The sequence below is a fragment of the Neolamprologus brichardi genome, chromosome 19 (genome assembly GCF_056152115.1).
Source record: "Neolamprologus brichardi isolate AB-2024 chromosome 19, ASM5615211v1, whole genome shotgun sequence".
Classification (NCBI taxonomy): domain Eukaryota; kingdom Metazoa; phylum Chordata; class Actinopteri; order Cichliformes; family Cichlidae; genus Neolamprologus; species Neolamprologus brichardi.
In genome coordinates, this window is record NC_142122.1 from 8,483,860 (window position 1) to 8,509,338 (window position 25,479).

Sequence of the window (25,479 nt, forward strand, 5' to 3'; positions counted from 1 at the left end):
TTATTTAGTAATTGTTATTGTATTGTGAGTGAATGAGTTCAAATGTGTCATGAACTGAGAGTAAACAGTAACAGGAGGTTGACTTGTTGTGACAATTGTTCCTGTAGTTTTCCTGTTTAGCTTTCAAAAGCACGTCTTTCTAAGCATAAATGCACTCATTGTCTTTTCCTATTTTCTCTCTGTCTGTGTGAAAGAGTACCGACTAATCTTTTTTTCTTCTTCTTCTTCTTTTCATCACAGCAATCTGGAGTCTTTCCTTTATGGACTTCATGCTCTTTTTAAAGGAGATTTTCGCATTTCTTCAGTGCGAGATGAGTGGATCTTTGCAGACATGGAACTACTCAGGAAAGTTGTGGTGCCTGGTATCCGAATGTCTCTCAAACTACACCAGGTGAGACCCTGAATGTGGCCCCACTGAGCCTCCTACTGAGACAAAATCTGTTCCAAACCCTATACTCATCTTTATCTTCTCAACTTTTTTTTTTCCCCTCAGGACCACTTCACGTCCCCCGACGAGTACGATGAGCCAGCAGTTCTTTTCGAGGCCATCTCCTCTCACCAGCAGAACCTGGTCATCGCTCACGAGGGGGACCCTGCCTGGAGGAGTGCCGTGCTGTCAAATGCCCCGTCGCTCCTAGCTCTGCGCCACGTCCTGGACGAAGGAACCAACGAGTATAAAATTATAATGCTCAATCGGCGATACCTCAGCTTCCGGGTTATCAAGGTGGGTCTGCAACAGAGTCAACAGACTGCACAGAACGGTTTAATGATACTCACTCTAAGCCGGGTTATTTAATGCAAACTTGTGAATTTTGCTGCAGGTAAATAAAGAATGTGTCCGAGGACTGTGGGCAGGGCAGCAGCAGGAGTTGGTGTTCCTGAGAAATAGAAATCCAGAGCGTGGGAGCATCCAGAACGCCAAGCAGGCTCTGCGTAACATGATCAACTCTTCTTGCGACCAGCCTATTGGATATCCAATCTACGTATCCCCGCTGACAACCTCCTACTGCAACTCGCACCCGCAGCTCGGACACATCCTGGGAGGTCCCATCAGCATGGGAAACATCCGCAACTTTATTGTCAGCACCTGGCACAGGTTTGCTTGATTTCCTATTGTGTTGTTCTTCTCTGTTGAGTATTTCTTCTGTATATTTTGGGTCTGCGTTGAGATTAATATGAAGATTTCTCTTGTCAGATTACGGAAAGGTTGTGGTGCAGGCTGTAATAGTGGAGGAAATATCGAGGATTCAGATGCAGGGGGTTTGTCCTGCGGCAGTGGGAATGGGACAGGTGGCGACTCTCAGCAGAGCTCAATATCTCAGGGGGGCACCTCAGGACCTCCCCCTCCTCACTCATACCAGCCACACACTCTGGGTGAGAACTACTGCTCCTCTGTCACATTTTGCCTTTAACAGCACAGCATGAAAACTAACACCAATTCTCCCCTTTGTGTCCAGGCACCAGTCAAAGTTCCCAGTCGGTTCAGTCGGGTTTGGTGCGCCACTCTCCCGCCCGGGCCTCCGTGGCGAGCCATTCGTCATCATACCGCTATGGCAGCAGCCGCCACTCCTCGCTTCGCACCTCCACCACTGGCCTGGAGCCCTGTCGACGTTCCTCTACCAGCCAGCTGTCTCTACGCACGCTCCCTACATCTCTGCAGCTCCGGCTGGGCTCCACCTCTGATCCCGCTGGCCCTTCGGCCTCCCTCTCCAGCCACAGCATACCTCCCTGCAAACGCCACACACTGGTAGGCCTACTGGGCAACGATGGCCTCTGCAACACCGTGACAGACCCCCTCAGCCAGCACCATCACCATCATCAACACCTACAGCAACACAACCCCACTGTCTCCACAGTACGGAGAGATGACATCTCCTACAGAGTGCAGGTTTGTAAATACTCTGTTCTGTGTATCCACAGCAGCAAAAAAAGTCCTGATATAACTATTTTTATTTTTTATTGTTCTCCACTTTATCCTCTGTGTGTTTGTTTGTGCGTGCAGTGTCAGTGATTTCTTTCTAGTAAAAGCCCTCAGTTCCTTTGTGGTTACATAAGTTTTTACACACTGTCGGTCCGTGTCTTCACCTCAGATTGTGGATGTGAGTCTGGTGCTGGAGAACATTAACTTATCGAAGCGGAAAGAGCTGCAGTGGCCAGACGAAACCATGAGACTGAGAGCAGGAAGGACCTGCTGGAGAGACTGGAGCCCTTTAGAGGGCATGGAAGGGCATGTAAGTGTGTTCTCACAGATGTTACCGAATCAGCACGTTTCCCTTTACTCATCTTCACACACAGATGAAGTAAACTCTAGGTCATGTAAATATGTTGCTATAGTTTGCCTCATACACTCACTTTACACACCCACTCACCTTTGGTGCTATAAATGTGATTTAGCAATTATTATCATGCTTGCACAAGCCGTATGTTTTTGCCATGTAACACCCTTTCTGACCTACTTGTTCTGTCATAAATGCTTCCTAGATTTTATTGGATGTTTCTTCTATTGTCCCCTGCAGGTGATTCACCGGTGGGTGCCTTGTAGCCGAGACCCAGCCAATCGCTCCCATATAGACAAAACCATCCTGCTGGTACAGGTGGAAGATAAGCTAGTGCCCATTATTGAGACTGGGGTCATTGAGTTGGGTGCAGAGGTTTGAGGATAAGCAAGCACACAAACACAAACAGACACTTGCACGCACACATATACCCCTGCGCGCTTGCGTGGAGATGAAGTCAGACCTTATTCTGACTTTTAACAGGAGGCTGGAGACAAACAGGAAATGGGAGCTCTCCCCCCTCCCCCGTTCCTTACTGCTGAGGGGGAAAGGAAGCCAGGGAAATGTGCAAGCACAGGCAGAGTATACATTTATCCAATGCTTTGATCGACACTCACATCCACAATATCTGCCTTGCTTTGCGTCTCAGAAATGCTGCATGACAGTAAACAACCCTTAAGTTAGTTCTTGCTACTGGTAATTCATTTCTATGCATTTCCTTTTCTTTCTTTTTTTTTGGAAATCCTGACAGAGCTGAGTGTAAGGAGCTCGTGGAGCTCTTTCTTCTTTCTTGTTTGGGCTCTATTTGCCAAATAAGTTTATTGAATATCTGCTATGGATTCATACATGTGAAATCCTTATGTTTTTTATTTTTTGTTTTTTGCTGCCAAGACTACAAAGAAAGTTGTGGTGCAGAACTGACAGAAGTCAGAGACTCGATGTTGTCCTCAACACCCTCTGTGTCATTGTTGTCATTCCGTTCGGATTAGTTTGAAATTTGCAAGATTAATTTACGCCTAAGAAAAAAAGAACTTGCACTATATATTTTTTTTTAATTTACAGTGATGGACTACAATCTTTAGATAAATTCACATTTTATTTATTACAGATTCTGAATGGCCATGGTTACAGATGCCTTGGGAATGGAAAGAGAAATGCAATCATTATTCTGTTTTTGGCCATTTTTATTTTAATATTTTATGTTTGATAAACTTGAAAATAACTTTTTACTGTATATGATTATATCTATATCTATATATATTTACACAAATATATATATAATGTCAATGTATAAAAGATTTTGTTTTCAATATTTATTACTGTGAATACGGTATTTACACTTTGTTACATCTTTTTTTTTTTTTTTCATTTTGGGACAAAGATTAATGTACAAAGGACCATTGGTTGAAAATGAGATGCCGCAATTTCAGTGGACTGTTTCTCTATTTAACTTAATTCTTTTCTATATGGAGAAATAAAAGTTTGATTTATTGCTGTCTTTGATACTCTGAATGATTTTATTCATGAGTTTATTTTCAAAAGAACAACCTAAACAACTTTATCATTAAAGTAGCTCTCTTCTGCTTTTCTAATTGTTCTGTGCCATGCAAAAGTTTCAACCCACCAATCATATCTTTTATATTTTGTTTCCAAGGAAACAGACTTTCTTATATAAGTTTTTCATTTGGACATTGGTTGCTTTTTCACTCTGTGAAATTCACTCATTATTTTCAGTCCAGTCCTTGTTCTTGACCATTTTCAGATCAGTATTTTACATAAATCATTCATGCATAAAAATGGCACCTAATTTAAAGGCTGAAACTAGTCTTGTTTACAAATAACGGACATCTTGACAAAGAACTAATTTTAAATTCTGTCTTTGTATGCTTTGAGACTGTCAGCCTGTCACAAAGCAGATTTTGTTCCCATTTCTTTACCTGAATCTATGAAGTTGGACAAATATAAAATAGTGTTTTTGCACCAACAAGGTGATTTCCAAAAACCTGTTTGCTTACAATTAGCATATTTTATGGTGTGCAGTTCATTTAAAAAAATCTAAGAAAATTGCCAGCTCTTCCTTTACCTACAGTTTAAAAAAAAAATATTTGTATAAATGTATAAATATAATGTATCCAATTCACTGAAGCCTCATCAATAGAAGGATGGCTGTCAAGGAGCCATTCAGCAAAGGCAGAAAAGGCTGTGGTATGCCAAATTAAACAAGAACTAAACTGAAAATCAGTGGGAACAGGTGCTGTGGAGCGATGTCATACACTGACATCCTTAGAGTCCAAACCTCAACATTACTGGAGCAGTGTGGTATCATCTAGGCAGCAACATCAAAAGAAGAGCTTTGAATTAATTCATTATGTCAGTCCTGGCGTTCCATATTCAAGTTGCCTGGATAACTATTCCTGAATACTACTTAAAAGAAATTACAATAAGAGAGCTCTGGTTGTTGAAGAACAAAGGTGGTCATAGGAAATATTTGAAGCTTGATAGAATTGTATGAGTTAAAATCTCAGACTTCTTTAAAACATTCTTTCAGAAAGTTTCTTTTTTCTTCTTCATTTGGATCTCTGATGTTAAAGAGCGGTGATTTCACTAATTTGATAATGTTAAGGGCACAGCTTTAACTGTGAAAACAAGCCCACCTACCTGCTCTTCCAACCTTAATGACGGGCTGCAACAAGCCTGAGTCTAACATTATACCCCATATATGGAAAATATGGGGTATAATTCCCACTTTTCAGCAGAAGCTGAGCAGTCATAATTGTGTCAGTAAGCATAAAATCAAACTTGTGATCAGCACGTGGATTGAATTTTATATTTATGGTTTTGCTGTAGTATATAAAAGGGTGATTAAAATGAAGTGAAAGCGATAGTAACCACAGAGAGAAAATAGGACAAAGAAGTAGAGGTGATCATTCAAAAGGAAACACAAAATTACCTCAAAGCCAAATTAAAATATAATAAAAAATAATAACAAAAACCGATGTCCAAGGAGATTATGGTGTTTTGAAATTACATCCAAAATATAAATGCCTTTATGCTTGTGTTATAGCCTTATAACATAATAGTGTCACATGACGGAGAGCTGTTACCTTACTCACATGACTAGTGAGCCCCGCCCCAGAGCACTCTGATTGGCTCCCGTAGAAGACGATGCCAACTGTTTTGCCCACCGACATTAAATATAACTGTGGAGTGCCGCTGAGGATTCGCGTGTAGTTGCTTCGTTGTCCCCTTCCTCGTCTAACAACGCAAAGAAAAGGTAATAAAATATGTTTTTGTCTTCCTTTAAAACTTCTAGGACTGAGCGGTGTGTCTTAATAGCTTTAACTCACTCCGAGTATTTTTTTAAAAGTCCATGTTTTGCGAAGCTTGTTGTGCTCCTGATGGCTAGTTAGCTTCCCAGAATTATCAGGTGAGACGTTTACGTGTTTTTATTTTTTTTCAGTTTTCCGTGTTTGTTGCCACCTCGGTAAACATAGCTGACATCTAGAAGAGGATCTGAATATTTTTCCCTACTGTCATCCATCCAGGAATCCCACAGAAAGCGAGGAGATGTGTCGGTCCGTCCTATTCGCCCTGCTTGGCCTGACAGCCGGACTCGTTATCGGGTTTCCCACCCAGGAAGAGGAAAACAGTGGCGGAAAACACTGGGTGCTTATTGTGGCTGGCTCCAACGGCTGGTACAACTACAGGCACCAGGTGAAACTGCGACCACCGTGCGAGCTGTGCATGACTCATTTGTTTTCTCTCATGGTTTTTGATAAGCACCGCTTTAAGCTCTGATAAGCTACCTCCCAAATGCATGTTTTCCAAGTGCTCCTCCCGCTGCTTAAAAGGCTGCATACTGTGATAATGTGGAGCTGACCTCCGAATCTTTTGCTCTCCTCCTCGCTCAGGCTGATGTTTGCCATGCCTACCAGATTGTCCACAAGAATGGCATCCCCGACGAGCAGATTGTGGTCATGATGTACGATGATTTGGCTGAAAATGAACAGTGAGTTGGCACTTTTGTTTCTCTGTTGTAGATGCTTATTCATACTTCTTCTTTCCTAAAAATGTTTGACACAAACTCATCCTAATTTTAGTAGCTGTTGACCTTAGTAGGCTATTAACTATTAGTAAGATATAGCACACAAAAACGAAATCTTAAGCCAGAAAAGGCTGTTTGTAGGGCCTGTTACATCTGACTCAAATTCAAGAGTCTCTGCTGTCATTAAGCATCTATAACAAAAGTCTAGCTTTACTATCTCACATGCTGCATTGCATTTACATAACAGATAAATATACTGATACATGTATCTGCTGTGTTTGTGTTTTGTGTATATATACATACAAATACATGCATATACAAGAATATTGTACATAAGCGTATAAATGTATCCATATATTCCCGAGGAGCATAATCATGTGGAATTGAGCAGGAGAATATATCACAGTAGGGTTATAAAGTTATTTGACAGCTATGTTCAGCAAGAAGCCTGAAAGAAATCTTCAAGTCTCTGTGTGAGGATAGCTTTGAAGCACCTTCAGAGTCTTTTTGGATTTCCCCTTCACTCTTTGCACAGTGAGTAGGCTAAAGATGAGTCGGAGATGGTTTTGTGCTGTTTTCACAACACACCTTGGTTGTGAGGATGCATCTGTAGAAGTTGTTAAGCAGGTTTTTGGAGAAGTTTGGTTTAGGAAAGGCACTCTGTGATGGTGACTCCTAGGAACCTAAAGCTGGAGACTTTCCCCTGCTCTCTATGGTGTCAAACTGTGAATCTCCTCCCTGTATAAGACCGACTAACACTGTTTCATCAGGATCACAAAAGACAAAGACAAAAAAGTAACTGCTGACAATCCAGTTGTTTGCTAAATGACCTTAAATGGCCTTCAGCTTTGGTGACTGACTGACATAGACAAACAAATCAGAGCAACCATTGTAGACACTGAAAAACAGGATTTGTTTTTTAATGAATGAATTCTTGATGTTTAAAAATGCTCAGAAGATTAAATTGCACTTGAAACTACTTTTTCAAAAATAAAAATAGTTGTATTGTCAGTCATTACTTTTTTGTCTTCGTCTTTTTTGATTCTGATGGAACATCTTTAGTCTATCTCATGGAAAACTAACAGTCTGCTGGCATCAGCTTTGGAGATAGTGGTGGGTTTCAGGTTTTTCGCAGGAATTTCCCAATCAGATCAAAGAGCTGCATTGGCATTCCTCCTGTCACTGTGTTGCAGAGCCCTGCATCGCTCAGAAAAACGGGTTGAGTGAATGAGTCGTGCTGAGAGGAGTCATGAGGAAGGTGCTTCCATAGAAATAGTCTCGAGTCATGTTACTGGCAGAGGAGGGGTAATGTAAGGAGATGTGTTGGTTGCGGGAATCACAATGGCAGTTACATAGTGGGATTCAATTCAATTTTATTTATATAGCGCCAAATCACAACAAAAGTCGCCTCAAGGCGCTTGCAATGTAAAACCCAGCTTTAGCAGTGATTTGAGAGAGTTGGCCTGTGCTACTTAAATTTCAGTGCCAGCCGACTTGCACATGTAGTTAGCTGTTACTTTAATTAGAGATACTTTAATTTACTTTGCTGCTGTTTACAACAAAGACTTTTCACTGTGTTTTGCTTACAATACAATACAATACAATTTTATTTATATAGCACATTTAAAAAACCACAGGTATGCCAAAGTGCTTCACAGAATGAGTTAAGAGCAATAATAAATACAAATATAAAGCACAAAATACAAATAAAATATACTAACAGGCGGGTGACATAACTAACCAATAATACACCAGGCATAGTAGGCACTAGTGAAGTCCACACACAATGCTGAAGGTGAAAACATTATAAACATTAACAAAGTGATAGAGATAAGTTCCAGTACAGTAAAAGTGTGGGCTCTAGGAGGCGGGGAAAGCAAGGCTAAACAAATAAGTTTTTAATCGAGATTTAAAAGATTGAATTGTATCAGACGCCCGAATAGCTAGGGGGAGGTTATTCCAGAGGTAGGGTGCGACAGCGGCGAATGCGCGGTCACCTCTGGTCTTGCTTGAAGTTTACCGGGCAGTCAATCGAGTCATTCTTTCAGGTTCATTTCAGACATTTAGTAAAGTTTGTGATAGAACTTTCTGATAAATGGGAGACATATGTTCCTTATGTTTCTGGTTGTTTTGGATCATAACCCATGTGTAGACATGTTTATTCAATGTTGACAGACAAGATGCACGCTGAGTAATGCTGTTATTGTTAACTGTTCCCACACCTTAAAATGTTCCATGAATGTCAGTCTGCTTTGTTTTTTGAGAGTTTGAGAGACATTATGCAATATGGATTTTTTTTTTTTTTATAATATCCGTGTCACGCTCTTGTATCACTGCCATTGTAATCACAGATTGAGCATCTGGTTAATAAATACCTAGCTACAGAATTGTAAAAAAGAAAGACAAACTGTACGTATCCGTGCACAGATATGTATACCATAAGATTTCACTATAAATGTTATTCATTGATTTATTTTAACATCTGTGGTGTCATATTGTTTTGTGGCTCTGTCACCAGATGAGTGAATCATTGTTATCCATCTGTTTCCCTTTTATCTCACAAAGTGTTCTATCAGCTATTTGCACTTCCTTCTGTGTGTCTGAGTCATGTTTTTCTTCCAGGAATCCTACCCCTGGGATAGTGATCAATAGACCAAATGGTAGTGATGTGTACAAGGGAGTTCCTAAAGACTACATCGGGGAAGTGAGTGCTTCAGTGCATTTCTATAAAAGATCAACTGATTTCAATATTTTCCAGACGATTGTTTGAAGAGGCTTCTCTGCTGAAAGCAAACTTTGTGGGTTGATGTGTCTGTTATTGCAGGATGTTACCCCAGAAAACTTCCTGGCAGTGCTGAAGGGTGATGCCTCAAAAGTCAAAGGTGGCTCTGGAAAAGTGCTGAAGAGGTGAGTGGCTAAAAAAGACAGGAAGTAACGAGCACGTGGCCAAACAACAATAAATCTGGTTTATATACTTTTTTTTTTTTTTTTTTTTTTTTTTTTTTGTCCCTGTTAACTTTGTTCTCAATTTCCTGGCAGTGGACCCAATGATCATGTGTTTGTTTACTTCACCGATCACGGAGCACCTGGTATTCTGGCATTTCCCGCAGATGAGGTGAGTACCTTTTTGTTTTGTTTTTTTCTTAACTTCCTGGCACTGCAACAACCACAGACAGGTTACACCAGATTCACAAAGAGCCTTATTGTTTCACAATCACTTTGATATGTCTGGGTTGGGTTCTTTTTTTCATTTTTTTTTTTAATTTAGTGAAATATCTCACTATTAGATGGAATATTATGAAAAGATAGCAGTCGCCGCATTGAGGTCAAACACAAACGGTTAACACAATTTATGAACATTAACCTTATCATTGCAATCAGCATTGTTAGTGTTTAACTTGTCAAACCAGGGAGACATCCTCACCAAGTAAACTAACCGTGTTTTGGGACCTTACATATCTCCTAATTTGCTGATAAATCAGTTTTTATGTTTGCAGTGCATGCCATCACGGTGCTCTAAGAAACACTAGTGTATAATTGTGGTTAATGCAAATTTGTCACCTCTCTGTCTGCAGCTCCATGTTGAAGACCTTCAAGCAGCCATTAAATACATGCGCGACAACAAGAAATACAAAAAGGTGACGTGATGTTTGATATGTACCGTACAACTGTGGGCACGTCCCGCAGTCTAAAATTCAGTTGATAAAGTGTTGATGTAGCTGTGCTGATGTGTAAGGTCATAACATTTGTGTTTGGTCCACACACACACACATAGATGGTGTTCTACATTGAAGCATGTGAGTCCGGGTCAATGATGAACCACCTGCCTACTGACATTGATGGTGAGTTGAACTTCATCAGCAGAATTACTTTCCAGTACAAAAATGATGAACCAGCATCAAGTGATGAGAGCGTAACTGATGCTGGTCTATGCTTTTGATGGGATCAGACTAGGATCATGTGATTTTTATTTTCCATGTTTTAATTTTTTTTAAAAATCAGCCTTGCGTTACGCTTCGTGTTATGTTGACTAGACAGATGTCAGGTCTGTGGTTTGAGGACTTCTGCTTTTGACTTTTAGTCTTTTGTAAGAATCCATTAAATGCTGAGGTCAGCAGCCCAGCTTGTGTTCATCTCTAAGCACAGTTACTATGTCGGACAACAAGTGATAAACAGAACCGGACCTGCACATTACATTGATCAAGATTCTTCCTTAATTGTTTTCAATGAATGTCTGTTTTTGATGAGTCCAAGTGTAAAGCAGTTACTGAAATTTGTGTTTAGATCTTCAGTTACAACCTTCAATTTTTTCTGAGGCTGTTAAACAGATTAGCGAGCGACCTTTAGATCTGCCTAGTGTAAAACTAAAGTCTCCTAACATGAGAATCTCTGTGTATTCTTCAGTGTATGCCACCACAGCAGCCAACGCTGAGGAGTCCTCTTATGCCTGCTACTATGATGAGAAACGGGACACCTACCTGGGTGACTGGTACAGCGTGAATTGGATGGAGGACTCTGATGTGGTGTGTGATTATCTTCCTCATTTGTGTCCAAATCACAGCTTCTAATATTTATTCATTTTTGAAAAATATTTTTAAAAAGAAAAATGTAATTGTTGTCTGTTATATTGTGACCCTGAAGTTCAGAGTATCTTGTGTGGTGGCTTTAACACATCTTATAATGTTTAGACTTCAGGCTGCAGGGAGAGGTGCACATCAGATTATGGTGTAGATGTAGATTTAATCCAGAAACATGAATCCACTGAGAGAATGAAAAAGAAAGAAACGGTTAACGTCTAAGATTGGCAGGAAAAGGAAGTGATAAACGTCTCCAAACGTAGCAGCAGAGCTTTTGTCTTTAACCAGACCCGAGTACTTTGCATAAGTGTGTAACAGCAGAACAGAAACCTGACCATGAGACAGTCAAACTGCCACACATTATTTTACGGAACAAATTCACTGACTCTTCATGTGACTGTTATTTTGGAAGCATTTTGTCACGTTCACTTTTTTTTTTTTTTTTTTTTTTTTTTTTTTCCTGTCTTTGTGCATCCAGGAGGATCTGAGAAAAGAAACATTGCTACAGCAGTTTAAGATTGTGAAGAACCACACAAACACGAGCCACGTCCAGCAGTACGGAAACAAGGTGAGAGCAAGAAGGCTGTGCAAACTGAACGAAATGCTTCAATGAGCACTTGTTGGTTCTAGACTAAAGAAATTTGAGGGGGAAGTAGTGTTTCATTTTAAGTTGGAATGACTTGCAGAATGTGTTCATGTATGCGAGTGGAAAAAAAGTTTGTTTCCTCCTTCTATTTTAACGCTTGTACATCTTTCTCTACAGACTTTGGCCCACATGAAAGTTATACAGTTTCAGGGTAATCACAAAGCAGACAGTCCAGCTCCGATGAACCTGCCACCAATTACAAACCTGGATCTGACCCCAAGCCCTGACGTTCCTCTGGCCATCCTGAAGAGGAAGATGATGGCCTCCAATGACATCAGTGTGGCACGGGGCCTGCTCATGGAGATCAGTGCCCACCTTAAGGTAAAGACTGACAAAGCTTTCTAATGTTTGTGGCAGTGTGCCAGTACACTGAAAATCCATTTGATGACAATTTACCATTAAAGAGTGTGTGAACCTTTGTCTGTGTAGATCAGGGACGTGATGGCCAACACTATGCGCAAAGTGGTCGAGAGAGTCGTCGGCAATACGATCAAAGCCAATGACATGTTAAACAACAGAGCTGACCTCTCCCAGCATCAGTGCTACAAGGCGGCAGTGAAGCACTTCAAACACAACTGCTTCAACTGGAGCAAACCTGAGGTAGAGCCACACACTATGAGTCTTTCAGCTCCTCTTTAACAGACCCGGGACATCCCATTGCATTTTACAGAGTGTCTGTGATTCATATAAAGCCATTAAAAAATGAGTCACCATTGTGGCCACATTTCAAGCTTACAGTAGAATCTCGTTCTCATGCCTAGACTCTGGTTCTCCTTGTAAAGGGGAAGTGCCAAATCAGTTTCACATGCTATTCATCAGCAGGTATCATACTCTCATTCATCAGCTCTTTTGCATTCAGCTGACTCTAATCCAGACACTCTGAGAATAAGCTTGAACTCCCACTCACAGTTCTATGAAAGCCATGTTAAAAGCTTCACACAGTAAGCATATTGCCCACTGTGATCTCTGATTATTTAGGTTCAGGATAAAGGAAAATGGAGGAAAAAATATATAAATAATAAGGTAAATTAAAAGTAATATCACTCAATAAAGTAATAAATAATGAAAAAAAAAATCACATGACTAAGATATTGGATTGACTTGCTGAATAATACTGAGAAATATGTTAATTACGTGGGGGGAAAAAATCTGTATTAGTTAAATTTTTAAAACAATTGAGCAGTAAATGTTGTTTCTCTGTTCATCATGGTTGTCACACCATCTGGCAGTGAATGATCAGAAATACTTCAGTTTAATTTATGTATTGCCAAATCCCAACAGCATTTGTCTTGAGGCGCTTATTATAAGGTAAAGACGTCACCAGAATACAAAGTTACAGTCAGTAACTTCCGTAACGCTAATTGTCATCTCAGTGACTGGGAAAGCCCTTAATCACATGATTTAAACTCAGTATTTTCCCAGGTGCTTTCATGCAGCTGTGTGCTTTTATTCTGAAAGTCTTCTTTTGTTTTCTCTGGACAGTTTCTGACGTTTCTGATGTAGAGCCATACACTATGAGTCTTTAAGCTCCTTTTTAACAGACCCAGGACATCCCATTGCAGTTTACAGAGTGTCTGTGATTCATATAAAGCCATTAATAAATGAATCAACATTGTGGCCACATTTCAAGCTTATAGTAGAATTTCGTTCTCATGCCTAGACTCTGGTTCTCCTTGTAAAGGGGAAGTGCCAAATCAGTTTCACATGCTATTCATCAACAGGTATCGTACTCGCATGCATCAGCTCTTTTGCATTCAGCTGACTCTAATCCAGACACTCTGAGAATAAGCTTGAACTCCCACTCACAGTTCTATGAAAGCCATGTTAAAAGCTTCTCACAGTAAGCATATTGCCCACTGTGATCTCGGATTATTTAGGTTCAGGATAAGGGTAAATGGAGGAAAAAATATATAAATAATAAGGTAAATTAAAAGTAATATCACTCAATAAAGTAATAAATAACGAAAAAAAATCACATGACTAAGATATTGGATTGACTTGCTGAATAATACTGAGAAATATGTTAATTACGTGTATAAAAAAAAAAAAAAATCTGTATTAGTTGGATTTTTAAAACAGAATTGAGCAGTAAATGTTGTTTCTCTCTTTATCATGGTTGTCACACCATCTGGCAGTGAATGATCAGAAATACTTAAATTCAGTTCAGTTTAATTTATGTATTGCCAAATCCCAACAGCATTGTCTTGAGGCGCTTATTTTAAGGTAAAGATGTCACCAGAATACAAAGTTACAGTCAGTAACTTCCGTAACACTAATTGTCATCTCAGTGACTGGGAAAGCCCTTAATCACATGATTTAAACTCAGTATTTTCCCAGGTGCTTTCATGCAGCTGTGTGCTTTTATTCTGAAAGTCTTCTTGTTTTCGCTGAGAGTTTCTGACGTTTAAGGGAATCAGATAAAACAAGAGGAAGCTGGTGAACATTTGATTCATGTAAAACACAGATTGTGGTGACGTTTCTGACGTGTGACGATTTGATTTCTTTCCAGTACGAATACGCACTCAGACATCTGTATGCACTGGTGAACCTATGTGAAGGAGGATATCCTGCAGAGAGGTATAGACCACTTCTCATTTAATCTAACCACTTACCTGAGTTTCTGTTCTCTTTGTTTTTTTTCTCTAATTCAGTGTCAGTCATCTGATTTGGGGTATTTTTATATATATACAGTATGTCGATTCAAGCTGATCTTAACTCAGATTTTAGTTGATTTGTTTCTTGTAAATAGAAGTAGCTATACACTGGTACAAAACCTTTGCACCATTTAAATGTGGCTTTTTTTTTGTTTGTTTGTTTAAGACTCGCCTGTCTGTTATCAGTGGGTTTTGCTGTGTTTTTGTCAAGGGGAAAGCTGTTTGAATAAATCATCTTGGTCTCTAGGAACATATGAAGTGAATTTTTCACATCAGTCCTTAAAAATAAGATTTTTGACAGATAATCAATAGCTGATAATCAGTCATATTTCTTACTGAAAAGTGATAAAGACACTCTGTTTCTTGTGGACATATATTTTTTCGTGATCTAATACTAAGGTAATCTTGTTTTGTTGTCTCTCCGCAGCATCCAGCAGGCCATGGACACCGTGTGTGGCCACTAAAAGGATTTCTGTGAAACCATCAAAGCCTCTGGTTCTTCTGCTTGAGAAGCTGAGAAAACTGAGCTTCTTTTTGCACCACTTGGGAATCAGTCGGATGTGGAGCTGACCTTATTGTCTTATGAGCACACTATAAATTTTAAAGTCGTTTTTGATTTTACTGATTTTTCTTTTTTCTTTTATGATGACTTCACAGTGAAGAGCGTGCGAGACTTGTTTTTAGAACAAAATACACAATTATAATATGGACTGCAAATAAAATTGTTTGCTAAGCTTTATTTGTGGTATTGCCAAGGGCAGACCACCAAACAATGAATGTTAAGCCTCAAGAGACTTTTTTATGACACTGCTGGGAATAAAATCCGATGGAGCAAAGGTGACATGCTTTCTGGATGATATTTCTAATAGCTGCTGTTTACTGTTTCAGCAGCTAACCTCAGAAGGATTTCTTTTCCAGATAATTGTGCATTTCCTATGATCAGAAACCTTTACGTTTGCACACCACTGTGTGATAGATCCATAAATACACCCATATCCTCTGGCTGTGAACTGCTGTGAGCTTTAACAGGATTTTGGACTCCCTGTGATCTTGATTTTTAAAAGCTGATAGTTTATTACAGGTTACCAATGAGCCCGAGAGCAGGTCTATATTTACAGAAACAGAACAGAGACTGTGGGGTCATCAGAGATCAGGTGAAGGGCTTGAGATTGAGCAATTAAAAACAAACTTGGTTATACTACAGCATTGGGGCTATTAGTATCATTGATTTATGTAAATTCCTTTAAAAACATATTTTAAAGGAATTTCCTCATTTTCCACTGCAGAAATAAATCTAAATAAAGTAAAAATGCACTCACTAAACATTGCTAATACTGGCTTTGACTCTTTTTTTTGCCTTCAGAGCTGTTTTAATTCTTCATGGCACAGATTTATTAAGGTACTGGAAGCAAACGTCAGAGACTTTGCTCCATATTGTCATGATAAAATCACATAGTTGCTGCGATCTTGGCTGCACACTTGTAATGCAAATCTGTGGTTCTAAAATGTCCCAAGGGTTCTCTGTTGAATTGAGATATGGTGACTGTGGACACCATTTGAGTAAAGTGTTTTCAAGGAAGCAGTTTCAGATGATTCATGACTTCATGACATGCTACCCTGCTGGAAGCAGCTATCAGAAGATGGATAGACAGTGTGCTGAACTGGTACTAAGAGGGCCAAAGATTGCTGAGAAAAACTCCCTCACACCACGACCAGAAGGCTAAACTGTCAGTTCAAGGCAGAATGGATCAGCTTTCATGTTGTTCACGCCAAATTCTGACCTTGCCATCTGAATGTCGCTCTCATTAGACAAGACAATGTTTCTCCAATCTTTTGCTGTCCAGTTTTGGTGAGACTGTGGGACTTTCAGTCTAATTTTTCCATTCTAGTAGTAGAATTTTGGCCATTCTCCTTTAACTTCTGACATCAACAAGGAATTTTCACATGCACAGCTGACAGTCAATGAAGCTCAGTTTGAACAGTTTGAGCAGGTCATCTTGACTATATATGCCTACAAGCACTGAGTTGAGGCCATGAGATTGGCTGATTAGTGATTTTGGCTAAAAAACAAACAGTCGAACACTTGAACCTAATGAAGTCACATTTCCTTTACTATTTTTTGTCTCTCCAGAGTTCAGTGGAGACTGTTGTTATAATTATCAGTGCTTTTTAAGTCTAGTTGACAAGTTCTCATTTTGAGAAGAATTTTTGAACATATGTATATATATTTAAACATATGTAGGAAATGTGAATTCTTTCTTTTTATGTAAACTGTGGTAACTTAAAAATTATAATTTAGAAAACGAAAGAGATGGATTCCAGGAAGAAGGGAGCTTATTACCTCAAATTAGGAAGAGCTAATTACCTTCCAGTTAGCTCCTCCGGAAGTGCTGTTCATTCTTATTTATTGATATTATTTATAACACATCAAAGATAGTGTCATTCTAAGTGTACTTTGAGTTTTGAACATAACACGAAACCCTTAAAACGCTGCATGAACTAGTGTGACGAAAAACTATAAAATTGCTCCATCTAGTGGTGAAATCTTTACTTACATGTTAAAATTAAAACGGCTGTATTTATACTCTGTTTGGGTTCTTTAATTTTTGACTGACTATATTTCTCAGCCCCCGTATTTGTTGTTATTGACACGCTTGTGTGAAACCTTTGTGTCACCTACGGTTTTCTTTATATTTTGCGTGGAAATTTGAAAATAAGGGGCAGCAGTTTATTTAAAGATGTGCAAACATTTGTGGAAATACAGTAAATCAGGCAGAGTTTTAACAAGATTAAAATTCAATATTCTGTATGACCACCTTTATTCTTCATAACAGCCTGAACCATCTTAGGCAAACTTATTAGTTTTAATTATAATTTTTAAGCTTTAAATCTGCAATTATTGTTTATACACCGCTGTGTATAAACACATCGCCGTTTTTGACATTTTTAAGCAGGCATCAAGTCTGCCACCTAACCCCGGTGGGAACGACCCACCGGGGAGGCGGCCTCCTTAACCCCGCCTCGTCCATAAACCAGAAAGATAACCTCACCGAAACCCGTCTTGGTAACGTGAAAACGTCGCTGTGTGCCGAAAAGCAGTAGCAGCAGACAGACTTACAGCTGAGTTACATCGACAGGAAGACAAACAGCAAATTTCTAGATTTAACACCAGCTGCGTTCCTTTTAACCAAACATAGCAGCCTTTTTAGCTCGGTTAGTTAGCTTGTTTGCTAACTTTAATAGAGACTCTTGGAGAGCTTGCGCAAGACGCCTTGGCGAATCATCTCGATTTTAAACCTCCGTTAACATCTCACCATGGGATCCAGAGCGTCCAGATTACTCAGAGAAGAAGAAATTGAAGAAATTAAGAAGGAAACTGGCTGTAAGTTGAGCTCAGAGTTTAGAGTTTACTCCTTGTGTGAAGACAAAACCTCTTGGACATTAGCTAGTTGATTGCTGTACTCTCATATTTAGATGTCTTTGGCTGAATGATTTTTTCTGATTGAGGCTGTACTCATTAACTCTCTATATTTTGCTAGTTTAATCGGCTGCATTATATCAGTGAGGGGTTATTGTGGATTCAGTTGTGTATCAGCTATCTTTGGCTCATCTGATAGTCAAAATCTTTGTCGCCGCAGTTTCCCACAGTCAGATCACTCGCCTGTACAGCCGTTTCACCAGCCTGGATAAAGGGGAAAACGGCACCCTCAGGTGAGCAAAAACATAAACAGAAGCCACAAGCTGCACCTCATTTGTTTTGTTCCTTTACCAGCCCACACTACAAGGACTCCGTTATAGAGGTCACCTAAGCAGTTAGGTTTTCTGGTTGACTTCAGAATGAGTCATAAAAAAAACACACCTCCAAGGGTATTTAAATTGAGAAAATCTTACAGTGTATAGTTTTTTTTTTTTTTTTGTTTTTGTTTGTTTTTTTTGTTTTACCAAATTTGCCTCTCTGAATGTGGTATTTATATTAATAAATTACGTCTAAGACAAAGTGTTGTGCTGAGATAAAGGTGGGCAATGTGAGATCTGTCTCTCATTTCAGTGATGAAATCATGTAATGAATCTTTCTCCTGTCACTGACTATTCATCTGGTTCAGATTCTGTCTTAACTGATAGGTGAAGAGACTGGTAATCATTAAGCAGCTAAAATTTTAATTTGAAGGCCCTTTGGTTATTTGAAAATGATTCCTTGAAGGGGAAAGGGCAGTTAGTTTCTCAAGGGCAGACGAAACCCCCCAAACTCTGTTTGGTTTCATTCAACTTGGATATATGAACGATGTTGTGTTTACACATAATAAGTTCCTGGCTGTACTTTTTTTTTTCTTGCTCAAGTGCTTCCAGTCACAGTAGAAGTCACGTTTGTTCAGTGTGACTTCCTTATCGTTTCATTAGTTTTCACAACAGTGAGATTTCACAGATCTGTTTCTAGTCCAACCAACTGGAGAAAGAAAAATTTTCAGTGTGTAACAAATCTGAACAATGTTTTTAACAATTTTTTTTTTATTCTTATAAACAAATGATGATTTATGTCATATATCACTCGTCACATGACCTCATGAGTTTTGCTATGTGTCATGTCTTGGTAAAGCTCATCAACTCTCAGTATAAGACTGGTGAATTGTTAGGTAAAAATGAACAGTTAAAACATACTGAGTTTAGAATTTAACTTTGATCATGTCTCCTTATTTTTACAGTCGAGAAGATTTCCAGAGAATCCCCGAGTTGGCCATCAACCCTCTGGGAGATAGAATCATCAATGCATTCTTTCCTGAGGGGTGAGTAGTCTGTGTTATTCCTCTGCAGTAGTTTGGAAAGCTTGTTTTTGCACTACTATAAAATTGAGTCACCAGCACCATCGCCACAAAGCTGGACCAGGCTGTAATGCCTTTCAGTTGTGGTTTCCTGACTGCAGGCTGGAGAAGCTCAGTCCTTACTGCCAAGTCTGTGTGGAAATAAATCAAATGGGGTTTTGAGTTGTATACTTGACAGTTATTTGGATGTTTTCATCACTGTGGGAAGGAAAAAAACCCAAACAGATGTCTTTAGATATATCATTAAAATCCTAAAAGGTCACATGTGTAGGCGTTGTAATTGCAGCTCTGTCTTTTAATGGTTTCAGACGGGTTCTGGCTTCTTTGGTTTTGGCCTGTTTGTTTTAAACAACTTGATGTAGAAACCATTCCAATCTGCATGTTGGTGTTAGGTTACTAGCTCATTGTGGTGCCCACAATACGCATTTGAGCACAAAGGTAATCTGACTGAACTTTCCAGAGAGTTATAGTAGATATTTTGTGCTTGTGATTTTTAGAGAGGACCAGGTAAATTTCCGGGGTTTCATGCGGACCCTGGCTCACTTCAGACCAATCGAAGACAACGAGAAGAACAAGAACCCCTCAGCTACTGAGCCCCTGAACAGCAGGACAAACAAGCTGCTCTGTGAGTGTTGGGGTGTAACTGGTATCATCTTAGCATCGGTTTAAGAGTATCTGACTTACCTGTTTCTTTCTATTCAGTTGCTTTCCGTCTGTATGACCTGGACAGAGATGACAAGATCTCCCGAGATGAGCTCCTGCAGGTGAGTTGATTGACTTGGAGTCATCGTGTAATTCGTGGTTCACACAGTGAATAATTAGTGTGTTTAAACATTACAGAATCTTTTGGCAACTGTGGGGCTTACAAGAAAAATTAATATCTGTAATTCCACACCCATTTATCAGAAGTTCAGTCAGCCCTGCGGTGTCATTCTTTAGTTGAGACATCATGTATCATTTTTCCGAGGTCAAATTGTAACTTCCCAAATAAAAACATCAGCTTACAGGTTAAATTTTACATGCATGGAATTGTCGTCTGTTAATATAGCAAAAACTGTAACATTTATAAGAAACCTCTATGTCATATTAACTTACTTTTCTGTATAATTTCACTAGAATACATCAGAACAGAAGGGTGTCACACTTCCCTCTCTTCTCTATTCTTGTTGCAGTTCACACACAAGTTTTAAGTTGATTTTTTTGTTTTTCTCTCGGTGAAAGATAATTTGTGACTTCCACTTAGGCTAAATCTGATCTAAATGAGGTGATGAATGCAATCAATTTGAACCCCAATTCCATAAATTCATCCTGCTGTAAATGTGAGCAAATGACTCTTTCCTTTACGTAGATTTCATAAATGATTTTGAGCCAGCCTTCAGAGTGTAACCACATCTTTATTTCGCTTTTGTTTTCCATGTATTTGTATTTGTCTTCTTTAGCTTGAACATTCTGTGCTCGAATGTTCCCAGATACATACTCAGAACGCAATTAATGGTAATGATTAGCTACTGTTGGTCCGTATAACCTCCAGCACTTTATTCCTACTCTTTGGTGTCTTTTATGGTAGGAGTAATAAAATAAAAGTTAACAACATTTTTCTAACCGGATCCACTCCAAGTACGTGAAACAGTATTTGGGTTGAGATTTGTGTCATTTTTATCCCAGTCCCCTGTAGGTAGAACTTTTTTGACTTCAAATTCTCATATGTCTTTAATATGGTGGCTGTTTGCATCCGAGGCCTCTCGGAAACCCTCATAAAGTCTGGATATGATTTTATACCTACCTTCTTGCTTGTACATTACAGAATGTAAGACATTTTCAGATGATACTTTTCCTTTTGGTGAATATCAGTTATTATTTCTGTAAATTTATGTACGTTTGACAAATGAACAAGTGCTATTGCACCACATTTGTTTTAAAGTGTTTTACAGAGATGAGTATTTCACCATCAAAGGAGACTTTGCCCTTGTGCTGATAATGATGTGATATCTCACCTTAACTATAGGCTGATCCTTCCCAGACAGTCTAATATCCTGTATTATGGCTTCCTTTGCACTCCCTCTGTGTTATTTGTCGTCCCACTTTAAAGCGGGTCAAGCTCAGTGACGTTCTCTGACCTGTAATTGCTATAAGCTCAGGGTTAATGACTCAGCCACATCTCTTGTTTTGCGCAAAACATTTCACTGTGTCACCTGCTTTGTGTAATGCATGAACCTGTAGGGCTAAATGTACTATTTGTGCACTCGTTTTTCACTCATTGTGCGTGCACCATCAGTTATTATCATGTATTTCCTAGTCAAGTGTGGCTTTGCCAATGAACCAAAATAGCTACAAATGATCTTGTGTGATCTTGCAAAAATATACGTCACCTTGTTATTTGGTGACTCTTAAAAATAGATTTTGCTGGTTTGTTCCAGGTCTTGCGGATGATGGTTGGAGTTAACATTTCAGATGAACAACTCGGCAGCATTGCTGATAGGACCATCCAGGAGGCTGACACAAACGGAGATAGCTGCATTTCCTTCAATGAGTTTATCAAGGCAAGCTTTGTGGTCAACATACATATTTGTACTGTTGTGTGGTTTCCTTTTTTAAGTTAACCACTGAAGCATTGCTGCTAAACTTAAAATGACATAACAGATGCTGTTTGAAGGATTCTTTTTAATTAAAAACTGACCACTACCATGTGCAGGTATATTTTTAGCATCGGAGGCCTCAGTGGTACACAAACTAGAACCCAAGACTAACCACAGAAAAGAAGGAAACATATATATTTTTCTATCAAGCATGCATTTTGCATAGCAGAGCATGGTTTTCCAGAGGACAAAAATTTGATTGTGTATCTATGTTAGTTATTAAGAGAGGATGAGGATGAAATAATCCCAGTTAATTCAGGCCTTGGTTTTCACAGTTTGATTTGTGTGGACATTTACAAGCAAGTTAAACTGTCTCAACCTCTTAACTCTTCCAAAGATTTGTTTTAGTTAATATATAATGTGCTATTTTCAGCTTATAGTGACAGTTAAAGGTGTTTTATGGGATAGCTGGACAAAAATGTCACATTGTGTAACATTCAGATTTAAATAGTTTGTGTGGGACTGAAGTCGTAGTGGTGTAATGGGTGAACCAGCACCCAGGACAGGGGTGATGGTTAACTGAAATGGCATGAGAGCTTTGACTTGTTTTTGGGATTGATTTAAAACAGATGTTCTTTTAAGCCCTAGTCGCAAATGTAAACTTTAGAGCAGCACATTTTTCTGTAGTATAAACTTGTCTTGTTTTTGTTTGTTTATTCGCAGGTCTTGGAAAAGGTGGATGTGGAACAGAAGATGAGCATCCGGTTCCTGCACTAAAGTTTCATTATTGTTATCGGGGTTTTTTTGTAATTCTATTTAGAGTAGCGCTTGAACATGTCAGTTGATTTCAAGACACAATCTTGTCCGGCTTCTCAACGAGCTGCTGTGGCCCACGCTATGGGTTCATTCCTTCAGGCCAAGCATTGGGTGGAGACCATAATAAATCTTGAGTTTCGGCCTTTGCACTGCTCTGTAAACAAAGGGAAACGTTGCGTGCCTTAGGTTGTTTTATGCAATGTCACTATGTATTTTTTTTCCCCCAGTAATGATACATTATTTATTAGGAAACTTTTTAGAGGATCATAGTTATTACCACTTTGTTCATTTTTCACATGAACATTTAAAGATTTATAGCGTGGCAGAATAACTTTTTGCTATCGCAGTAGGTAAGTTTATAAGTTTAATCATGCTGCTCCACTGATATTTAGCCCATGCTGCATCTTTGTCCATATAAATATGCAAAGATTCAAAATTGTGTGATTCCATTTCAAAATGTCAGTGTTTTAATGCCATCTGAATGCCATCTGTTATGAATTGTTTCCTTTGAGCGAGCCAGACCAGCCAATCCGAGTTTGTATCTTGAAGCAAAATCGGACTGACCTGTTCCTCAGGTTCTTGTGTAACTCACTGAAGTGTCTGGTTCCCCTTTGTAAGTTATTAGCTAAACGGTAACCCATGGCCATGTTTGTGTACGGTTTCATATAATTAACAGAGCTGCTGCCAGTAGAATCTAAAGCTACTTTTAGCTGCTCCCGTATTTACAGTGGGTAGGACCACATGTTTGATGTTGGCAGTTTTTAAGCCGGATGCCCTTCACGCCTGGGATCAAACCCTGGAATCTCATTTTGTTAGATGAATGTGTAAACCACTACACCGTGGATCAACTGCTACCTGTAGACTTAAATTATGGGCCTGTTGGAGCCACTGCTGGTTTAAAGGAGTGTCTCACTCAATTAGAGGTGAGAACGGTGGCATGGACATTTCAAAAAATGCTGGTGTCTCATCAGTATGTGAGACTTTCACAGCAGGTTTTTTGATATCCTCAAAAAGTATGCCACCTGGACCAGCCCTCAAAGGCTTTAAGACTTAAAGAAGGCCTTGCTATGAGTATTGTTTTGGAAATTGGGCTGTGGGATCAGCTAGTCTGTAGACTTAGAGCAGGCAAAGATAACATACTGTGCTTTTACTCATTTGATCAGTTTCCCTGCAACTAAGGAAAAATGCTGATTTCTCCTCTGCTATGTATTTCTTAGAATGTCTTTCCTCACTGCCCAGCGCCTGATGCATCGGGCATATTGTTTTTTGGGACATGTCACTGTGCATGACCCCTTTTAAATCTTTAATGTGAGTCTGTGAAGTCATCACTAGAGCACCCTCCAGTGCAGGAAACACAGCTCAACCATTTTATCAATCATTCTGTGATCATCAGTCAGATGTGAATCACGTTATGTGATGTTGGTCGAGGTATTATCAAAGTGATTCAGGAATTTGATTTGAATAAAAATAAGTGCCATGCTTCTTTGTCTCATTTATTGGGATTTTCTTATGACACTTTTTTTGTGCTACTCACAGTTTACATCCAGCTTGGAAATTTTATTTATTTATTCTTTAGGAATTGAAAAATTGTATAGTGTGATAAAATTAGAATATAACAGACTACAACTTCATATGTTAATCTTTATTTCTTGGATTAAATATTTGTCTGATAACAATGATAACGGTGACAAATAATATACTGTAGATATGCTTACTATATTTATAGGGATATAAAGTGGACCTATCGTGGTTTTCCTTCTTTTTCTGTGTGACGTACTGTTAGAACTGTGATACTAAGCATATCCAGATTTCCACATGATGAGGTCAGTGTGTACAAAGTGATCCCATGTTAACAAACTCTTAGACTTTGGACTGCTTACGCTTGGTATTCTTAATATGGTTATCTCAGGAACTGTGGGCACAGATCTCCCATTTAGAAGAAAATTGTATTATCTGTGGAACCTCAAAGGGAGAGGAGTTAAAGCAGCCTGATTTTGACAGAGAATTTGTGGAAGGCCCAGAAATATCAAAAATCTTCCATAAAAATCTATGGGAGGATTCTGGAAATGTTAAAGGTGACATTTATCAGATCCTTGCCCCCACAAAGCCAATCAACAGTTGACACAGGAAACAGATCATCATGTTACACTGATGCGGGCACACAGCAGATATTCATAAATAATAATCACCTGCTGAGTTTTAGACTTGCTATAGTGCACTACGCCCTGAATAGGAGAGACAATGATTATGTGGAAATTTGAATCATCTCAATCAAAACATAATAACACGCTTTATTATTGTTTTCTGCTAATAATAAAACTCTGGATGGTGGTCTTTGAAAATTGTAATTTGTAAAAGCACTGTACCTTTAAATTTAGCACAAGGCCGCCATTTCTCTTGTCTGGCTGGTGGGAAGCAGCTAAGGTTTAAACAACACTCAACCCTGTTACCAATGCCCTAGAACCTGAAAAATCACCTTAATAGAGAATTTTCACTCATTTAAGCAACTTTTGACATCCTTGCCCAAGTTTTTAATAGTCACATGTTTTCCCTCAGTAATTTCTGTATTTATTTTCAAATATATGCTTAAATACACTATCAATATAATGAATAAAACTATCATAAAGGCAACAGATTAAACCCTTTTGTGAGCTAATAAAAATATTTTTGCTTACTTTTATTGAAAATGATATGGCGACATGGTTACATTTTAAGAAATGTTACTTAACAGTATTTTATATGTTTTTAACATGTTTTTATAAAGTTGATTTCAATATGCACGGTAACAAGGTTGCAATAAGTGCTAAATGGTGTTTTCTCAGAAACAGAACCAAGTTGTGGAGTGTAATGCACTGTGAGAGTCAAGGACATGTGTATTTATGTAAATAAAGGAAGGAAACTTGGACTTTACCTTGTCTTATTTTGGAATTATGGGTAATATTGTCGCATTGGTTAGCGTGACACTCAATCTAGTCAGAAGGAACACCACAAGCAGTGCATGATTACTGTTCTAGAAAAAGTGGTTTAACAATCGTAAAAAACAAACAAACAAAAAACAAACAAACATGTATA

At 38.9% G+C, this 25,479-nt stretch overlaps 3 protein-coding genes across 10 annotated transcripts in view; all 3 read left to right on the plus strand.

Annotated features, from left to right (window-relative positions):
- The window catches only part of pcnx1 (pecanex 1), a 37,125-nt gene extending 33,357 nt beyond the window's left edge, over positions 1 to 3,768 (plus strand). For 6 of the 8 annotated variants that reach the window (XM_087833222.1, XM_087833223.1, XM_087833225.1 and 3 more), the window contains 8 exons: positions 241 to 391; positions 494 to 724; positions 822 to 1,096; positions 1,196 to 1,374; positions 1,458 to 1,888; positions 2,091 to 2,231; positions 2,517 to 2,651; positions 2,760 to 3,768. In XM_087833222.1, coding sequence (XP_087689348.1) covers positions 241 to 391; positions 494 to 724; positions 822 to 1,096; positions 1,196 to 1,374; positions 1,458 to 1,888; positions 2,091 to 2,231; positions 2,517 to 2,651; positions 2,760 to 2,882 — 1,666 coding nt within the window. In that variant the 3' untranslated portion in view covers positions 2,883 to 3,768. Of the gene's footprint in view, positions 1 to 240; positions 392 to 493; positions 725 to 821; positions 1,097 to 1,195; positions 1,375 to 1,457; positions 1,889 to 2,090; positions 2,232 to 2,516 lie in introns of all 8 variants that reach the window. The other 2 variants (XM_087833228.1, XM_087833230.1) reach the window with 1 other exon arrangement.
- A 1,675-nt stretch (positions 3,769 to 5,443) lies between these two features.
- Positions 5,444 to 15,521, plus strand: lgmn (legumain). The gene is made up of 14 exons (XM_087833009.1): positions 5,444 to 5,550; positions 5,822 to 5,990; positions 6,188 to 6,285; positions 8,944 to 9,025; positions 9,146 to 9,228; positions 9,361 to 9,436; positions 9,897 to 9,959; positions 10,097 to 10,163; positions 10,726 to 10,844; positions 11,377 to 11,466; positions 11,662 to 11,865; positions 11,974 to 12,144; positions 14,054 to 14,121; positions 14,626 to 15,521. The coding sequence occupies exons 2-14, from the start codon at positions 5,844 to 5,846 to the stop codon at positions 14,660 to 14,662; spliced, it is 1,305 nt and encodes a 434-aa protein (XP_087689135.1). The 5' UTR covers positions 5,444 to 5,550; positions 5,822 to 5,843; the 3' UTR covers positions 14,663 to 15,521.
- A 1,670-nt stretch (positions 15,522 to 17,191) lies between these two features.
- chp1 (calcineurin-like EF-hand protein 1) lies at positions 17,192 to 23,889 on the plus strand. The gene is made up of 7 exons (XM_006798591.3): positions 17,192 to 17,580; positions 17,837 to 17,909; positions 18,899 to 18,979; positions 19,513 to 19,640; positions 19,718 to 19,779; positions 21,433 to 21,555; positions 22,315 to 23,889. Exons 1-7 carry the CDS (start codon positions 17,514 to 17,516, stop codon positions 22,366 to 22,368), a joined length of 588 nt encoding a protein of 195 aa, XP_006798654.1. The 5' UTR covers positions 17,192 to 17,513; the 3' UTR covers positions 22,369 to 23,889.
- Positions 23,890 to 25,479: the final 1,590 nt, after the last annotated feature.

Bases quoted from the DNA above. Each gene is read 5' to 3' on its own strand.
- lgmn (XM_087833009.1), top strand. From the start codon at position 5,844: ATGTGTCGGTCCGTCCTATTCGCCCTGCTTGGCCTGACAGCCGGACTC. The intron at 5,991-6,187 runs GTGAAACTGCGA...CTCCTCGCTCAG, and splicing joins GGTACAACTACAGGCACCAG to GCTGATGTTTGCCATGCCTA. The intron at 10,164-10,725 runs GTGAGTTGAACT...TGTATTCTTCAG, and splicing joins CCTGCCTACTGACATTGATG to TGTATGCCACCACAGCAGCC.
- chp1 (XM_006798591.3), top strand. From the start codon at position 17,514: ATGGGATCCAGAGCGTCCAGATTACTCAGAGAAGAAGAAATTGAAGAA. The intron at 17,581-17,836 runs GTAAGTTGAGCT...TTGTCGCCGCAG, and splicing joins AATTAAGAAGGAAACTGGCT to TTTCCCACAGTCAGATCACT. The intron at 18,980-19,512 runs GTGAGTAGTCTG...TGTGATTTTTAG, and splicing joins AATGCATTCTTTCCTGAGGG to AGAGGACCAGGTAAATTTCC.